General features: G+C 37.8%; 1 protein-coding gene across 1 annotated transcript; it reads left to right on the forward strand.

Moving 5' to 3' along the window:
• The first annotated feature begins 276 nt into the window (after positions 1-276).
• urahb (urate (5-hydroxyiso-) hydrolase b) lies at positions 277-1,597 on the forward strand. Its single transcript, XM_079603749.1, has 3 exons — positions 277-406; positions 1,137-1,272; positions 1,351-1,597. The coding sequence occupies exons 1-3, from the start codon at positions 345-347 to the stop codon at positions 1,438-1,440; spliced, it is 288 nt and encodes a 95-aa protein (XP_079459875.1). The 5' UTR covers positions 277-344; the 3' UTR covers positions 1,441-1,597.
• The last annotated feature ends 5,504 nt before the right edge of the window (positions 1,598-7,101 follow it).

The following is a 7,101-nucleotide window of genomic DNA, read 5'->3' on the forward strand; positions in this document are numbered from 1 at the left end:
TTTGTTTAGTTGATTAACTCATTGAAACTAATCAAACAGTGTCCCGATCGTCCTCATATAAACGGCGACGCACAGCCAGATGACACTGACTTCACAGCAGGTAAGATCTCAGTATCTTCTTACTCAACTCTTCAGTCATTATAGTCGAGTCATTATAAATGTGCTTCATGTTTAACATCTCCAGGTAAAGATGTGGAAGTTGCCCGTACATGGTCTCAGTTTTATAATAAATGCGTGTGACGGGTGATCTCCTGTGTGATGTAGGGTTGAGAGCGATGGGTTCGGTGAAAGGTCCCCTCACTACACATGTGCTGAACACCGGGGACGGGGTCCCAGCGGCGCGCATGGCCCTCAGTCTCCACCGCCTGGACCCCCGCATGACCGTCTGGAGCCTCGTGACCGTCGGGTGAGTCACGCACGTCATCTTCGGCTGTTTTTCAGTGTTTGAACATCTCCACCAGCCTGACGCAGTAACACTGGCTCAACCAATCACGTGAGTTTGGGGCGGGACTATCTGTTTAGTCAACCAATGGCAGAAGGGGTGGAGGGTTGAAAAACCTGTTTGAAAATAGTCATTATTTTTGGCAATTTTGGCAATGGTGATATTATGGCACCGAAATTACTCCCGATTCCAAAACTGCTGCAAATGTCTAATAGCCTACTTTTGGACAAATGATAACAATAAACCATTAATAATATTAATAATAATAAAGCATTGCCCGTATCCTACACAGAGAAAGTAATCTCAGAATGTGTAGCGACAAGCTCAGTGAAAAAATGTATTCAAAATGGCAATAAATATACTTGAAATATATCAAGTGTTAAAAAGTATCAGTATTAATTATTCAGTCTCATTAAAATGGACTGTTTTACACAATATTTAGTAAATTTTCATGTTTATTAGAGTCGTGTACAGGCTAGCATGTCGTCTAGGTTTTACTAATGCTAATACTCAGCTCTGTTGACATCACTTGTGTCAAGTCTTCGCTCTGTCCAAATTTCAAAACAGTGTTCTGAAAACTGTTGCTATCTAAACTGTCGAAAGTTGTTTGGGTCAAACTTTGAGAAGGTTAAAATCAAAACCCAGGGAAATAAATATGTAATTATGTTAAATAGTGTGTCGCTGATTTTTCCAGAAACACGAATGAGGACGGACGCTGTCCAGGACTGATAACCAGCGACGCCTTCACTCCAGGAATGTACAAGATCCGCTTCGAGACGGGCCAGTACTGGGAGAGTTTGGGACAGTCCAGCTTTTACCCATATGTCGAGGTCTGTAGGAAAGACTAATGGTGAACTGATTGTATTTACACAGTGTGAATGCTAATGTGTTTATTCGTCTTCATTTAGATGGTGTTCACTGTCAGCGCTGCTGATCAGAGCCTCCATGTGCCGCTGCTGGTGAGCAGATACTCGTACAGCACCTACAGGGGGAGCTAGAGAGCACACACTGCACTCAACACACTGAGCTCCAGTTTCATTCACATTACAATGGCTGCAAGAAATCTCCTGTGCTGCGGCCCTCAACTTACCCAGCGATCAATTATCTGAACCTCATCCTGTTGTTGTTTGCTCAATAAAAATTTTTTTTTTTTATTATTGTCTCAAAGTGCTTAAAAAAAGAAAACTCAAATACAATAAGATTATATTCATATAATTGTTTGTGTCAAGGTTTTTATGCATTCAAATGACTCTAAACTAGGTCATAACGGTTCTTAAAACAGGGATGTAATTTTTCTGTTTTTACAGAGTTTTGTATTTTCCAACAATTTCCTGCTTTTTTTTATTCATACCCTGGTGAAAAAATATTTGCTAAGTATACTTGCAGCCAGTATACTTATCAGTATACTTAAAGTGTGTTAATGATTAGTATTTTAGATTCAAAATTATGCTTTATTGCAATTTAATTACGTGTACTTTTGTGTACTAAATTGGACCAACTTCAAGTAGCATTTGTTGCACTTTAAGTAAATGCATGTGTAGGGACTAATTACATGCTTGATTAGGGATATTAACTTTATTCGTTGGCTGGGGGACTGCATAGAGCTAGATGATGATGATCTAGATGCAAATAAGACGGGCCAAACAAAGCACAATTTTCAGCGTCTATTTTTGGGCTAAATGAAGGCTATGACGGGCCGACGTGATTTAGCCCAAAAACAACGTCTTAATGACGTCTGTTTATCATGTCAATGTTAACGTTACAGGCTATGTTACTGTTAGCCGCTGTTGTGATGTATTCATACTTAGCAGCAACAAGTATTTACCGACAGACACCTAACGTTAATTAATTTTTTTGCCAAACTGGACTTTTAGCCTTGTTCGGTGCATATGGTGCTTGTTCTTGTTCGGTGCATATGGAATAAACGTGTTAACCACAGGTTAAGTTAGCCAACACGGCTAATGTTAGTAGCTTACATGTTCCAGTCGACATAGAAAAAAAACAGCATAATGGCCGAACAGCATAACATACCGGTCAGATTGCAAATGAATAAACATGTAAATGGCAGAGAGAAAAACAGACTTACTTGCGGTTTGGAAGTTCCCGGTGAAATGGACTTTTTCGTCAAGCCACCAATGCCAGAGGCTTCAGAACTGACGGGTTTCAGAAAACCTACTTCTTCAGTATGCCGATATGCAAACTATGCTCTACTTACCCCTCCCCTCTCCACGCCAAAACAGTGACAGAAAGTTGAAACTAAAAAACAGTGACACAAAAAAAATCTGTCACTGAAAAAGAGTGACATGAAGAGAAAATCTGAAGATTGTCATTGTCAATTCTCTGCCTCGAAGCTTTTTTGTAATCGAATTATTCGAGTAATCGTTCCTCTGTGGATAAAGGGACAATGAAAGAGGTATGAATCCACAGACACCAGCTGCGCAGTCTAATTCTGAATTTTCTTCAGAGCCGGACAGTAACGGAGTTCATTTACTTGAGTACAGTACTTAAAGGGATAGTTCACTTTTAAGTAAAATGTTGGTATGTTTTATCTTACCTGAAGTGCATCCAAGATGTCGGTGTCTTTGTCTCCGCAGTAGTTTCAATTTTGATATTTTTAGGTCAAACCGTTCTTGTCTGTCAGTCATATAATGCAGGTCTATAGGCACTGTCTCCAAAAGCATGCAGAGAAAAGTCCACATTACACAATTCCCCATCGTAAGTGCACATTGATGGCCTAAGCTCGCGCGAACTCATCCGGGAGTGTTGAGTTTTCACTTATTCCCAATTTGTAAGCCTTCTATCTTGACACACGACTCGCTTCATTGTTCAGGCCAATCAAAGGCATACGTTGAGCCGTACAGCCAATCACACGCGTTTCTGCTGAGTTTAAAAATGCAACGTCCAATCGAAGGCGGTTAGATTAGTTTCCGGGGAAGAAATCCGGTGTAAACAGATCAGATGGACGTGGTTGTGTAAAAGAGATAAAAACTGTATAAATACTGTTGGTTTTATCACACAAACCGCTTGTTTCGTGTCTTAGGCCATCAATGTGCACTTACGATGGGGAATTGTTTAATGTGGACTTTTCTCTGCATGCTATAGCCTATACTTTTAAAAACAAGTACTTCAGTACTTTTACTTAAGTAGACATCTGACTGTAGTACTTTTACTTGTACTTGAGTAAAATTTAGCGGGGGGTATCTGTACTTTTACTCAAGTAATGAAGCTGTGTACTCTGTCCGCCTCTGATTGTCTTTAACTTGATTACAGTTGTATAATTGCTATAAATCATCTTATGCTTTGTGTGTGGGCTTAATTGAATCTTGAGAGGCTAAGCTTTCAATTGTTGTGTAGCATGACCAGATATTCTGATGAATAAGTCACATGAGTTGGGATTGGTCCAGTTACTGTGTGTCACACCAGTGGTGTAGTCTAATGTATTGTAGTGGGTGTACTGTCAAAAATATAATAGAAAGTATGTTGTTGTGTATCATTTCGCATTTTTAAGTGGGTATATGGAAATCCTGGAGCTTTCTTAGTGGGTATACTGTGTATACCTGTGTATCACGTAGACCAGGGGTTTTCAAATTGGGTGAATGAGCCCAGAGTAGCCGCCCCTACTTTTTGAAGAAAGACAATTTTTATGCACCCTTTTCTACCTTTTTCTGAATCAATGTATGCTGGAAATATCTTTATGTAAAGGGAAACATAGATTACAATCCAGATATAAAAACATAATGGAATATACTGCAGTAAGGCATCGTTATGATTCACACATTTGTTGGTGTAACAGGTGTTATATTAATTTATTAATTTCATACAAAATCTCCCCCCTTTGATATTATCAATTATTTTATATTTACATAATTATTTTGTATTCTGGACATTTATTATTTTAATATTGATTTATTTTATTTGAGATGCCATGTTTTTATAATTACATGGTCATTTTTCAGTTTTGTTAAATATGGTGCGTGGTTCCTTTTAAGTCAACAAATGTTCCGGTTCCGGTTGCCCTCCTTCAGTTCGCGGTAAATGCGACTGAAGAGAGGTGAGTGTGTTGAAGCTCCGTCTGAAAAGTTTTATATGAGTTTTGTTTATTGGAATACAACATGTAATTTTGTTCTAAAATGCACTTTAATCTTATTCAAACATGTATGCGGTTTGTGTGAATGATGTGATCGACTTATAACATGTATTTTCGGAAAGAATTAATTTAGCATGAGTGTGCAAGCTTTGTAGGCTAAAATAGTGCCTTTCACTGACAGGCCTAATTGTGAGAGAAGGCCACAGACTCGAGCTTGTTCTCATCTTTCTTTTTATTCATGCAGGTATGTTTTCTTTCAAGCTTTTGTTAATATTGTTTTGAGCTTATGTAAAATATTTTATTGTTTTTATGAAATCTGTTGAACAAACACGATTTGAATATATGAGAGACTTACATGATTATAAAGATGTTAAAAGTGTAAAATGTGTTCAGTTCGCGGTAAATGCGACTAAAGAGAGGCCTAATTGTGAGAGAAGGCCACAGACTCGAGCTTATTCTCATCTTTCTTTTTATTCATGCAGAATAAAATCCGGCCTGAGTAATTCCTGTTGCCCGGTCTCATTCATCTACAAACACAACACAACGCAGAGCTAAATGAAGACCGGTCACATTGGCAAAAAAAACAAGGAGCGTGTCTTTAGTTAGTAATTATTTTATTAGTTTGTCACATTATCTCCGTCTGGTGGTCGGATCAAGAACAGAGTTACACTGAGCTGAAAGCAACTTAACAGTTATAATGTTACTTTAATAACTTTAATTATTCATATTTAATTATTTTCAGGACCTTCAAGCTTTTAATTAAGTAAAATAAACAACTTAGTTGATGATTTAAAACTGAAATAAACTTTGTAGTCAAAATAAAATGGGGCTTTAATATTCAGATAATTATATTTAAACCTGGTGTATTTCCTGTATAGTGAATAGTATAGTATAATACTAGTATATACATAGTATAGTATAGCATAGTGTCTGTTTGGGTCGTGCTAACATCAGCTGGAGAGATTCAGGAAAATGAGGACAGAACAACAGATCCACACATCATCCTCCAGCTTTCTAAAGAAACAACTCATCTCTGGTCAAGACCACCTTTGTCGAGTTATGATTATGGCAGATTTGGCGGACATCTTTGTTTGTCAGTGTGTGAGAATCAATGAAAATGAATGACAATAACGTTAGCAGGACACGCAGATGCAAGGGCGTGCAAAGATAATCTAGTGTGTGGCTGGTCATCAGGTGGCCAGTGTTTTTCACTTTCCCTCCAATATTATTATGAACATAATAAAGACACCTGGACTCGGTCGAGACCAAAAGCCATATTTGGCAAGACCAGTGGCAGAGACAGAGACAAGTCCAAATACCAGCGAGTTCGAGACAAGTCCGAGTCTCGCCATAGTAGGATGGTCTGATGTTGTCATTCTGCTTAATAATTGTGCTTCTGTTTAGGAGAATGTGTAGCATATTTTTGGAGAAAGAGGCCTTTGGAGCAATGCAAGTTTGTTTTTTGTGATACCTATCGGACTAACAGACTTTAGTTTCTGTCCAAATGGACAATTTTCAGGACTATTGGGGCTTTGAAATTTTGAGCTGTTGGAGAGTCCTGGTTGTTCCAGACTTCTACCATCTAGAGTCATGGAGGCCACTTTGCTCTGACACAATCCTGTCTCTGATCTCAGCAGGAAGTGCTTTCTGTCAGCTGGGAGTCTATAGACAGATGTGTGCCTTTCCAAGTTATGTCCAATCAGTTTAATTGACCACAGGTGGACTCCAATCACAGCACAAGGGGCTGAGTACTCATGTCAATGTATTGTGTAAATCTCTTCTTTTTAATATATCACAAAAAAATTATAAAATTCAGTTTTCTTTGTCATTATGGGGTATTATATGTAGATTATCAAGGGAGAAATGTATTGATTTTAACATTACATTGACAACATTAAATCTCCCTATTTAGAATGTCCAGTAGGGGTTCCTCAAGGCTCCATACTTGCACCTATTCTTTTTTCTTTATACATTAACGACCTGCCTACAGTATGCCAAAACATCAATATTTTAATGTATGCAGATGACGCAGTAATTTTTACACATGCAAAAACAGTTCAAGAAGCCTCTCAGTCACTTACATCTGCACTGAGCCGTATACAGGAGTGGCTCTTTAAATCATGTCTACTACTAAACCCTAAAAAACAGTTTGTATGATGTTTTCTAAGCGGCAGATTGAAGTGACTCGCTCAAATATATTTTTAAACCGAGAAGAACTACAGATTGTATACGAATTCAAATACCTTGGCATTGTATTAGATCCAACACTGTCTTTTAAAAATCATATAAAAAGCTTATCAAAAACTGTTAAATTTAATCTTGCTAACTTTAGATTTATTAGACCATCTCTGTCACATAAAGTAGCTAGAATGTTTCTTCACTCTATGATCCTTTCTCATCTTGAATATGGTTTTACAAACTGGTCACTCACAAACGCCACAACACTTAAAAAAAATTCACTTTTCAAACAAGCTCAAAAAAATTTAGACCGGAAACCACTCTCATATCATCACTGCTTAATATTACAAAAATATAACCTACTAAGCTTTGCAAATTTCTTAAAGCTCAAATA

The sequence above is a fragment of the Phoxinus phoxinus genome (genome assembly GCF_949152265.1).
Source record: "Phoxinus phoxinus genome assembly, chromosome: 25".
Classification (NCBI taxonomy): Eukaryota; Metazoa; Chordata; class Actinopteri; order Cypriniformes; family Leuciscidae; genus Phoxinus; species Phoxinus phoxinus.

Coding starts and splice junctions, on each gene's coding strand:
- urahb (XM_079603749.1), top strand. CDS start 345: ATGGCCCTCAGTCTCCACCGCCTGGACCCCCGCATGACCGTCTGGAGC. Junction 407..1,136: donor TGGAGCCTCGTGACCGTCGG/GTGAGTCACGCA, acceptor TGATTTTTCCAG/AAACACGAATGAGGACGGAC. Junction 1,273..1,350: donor GCTTTTACCCATATGTCGAG/GTCTGTAGGAAA, acceptor GTCTTCATTTAG/ATGGTGTTCACTGTCAGCGC.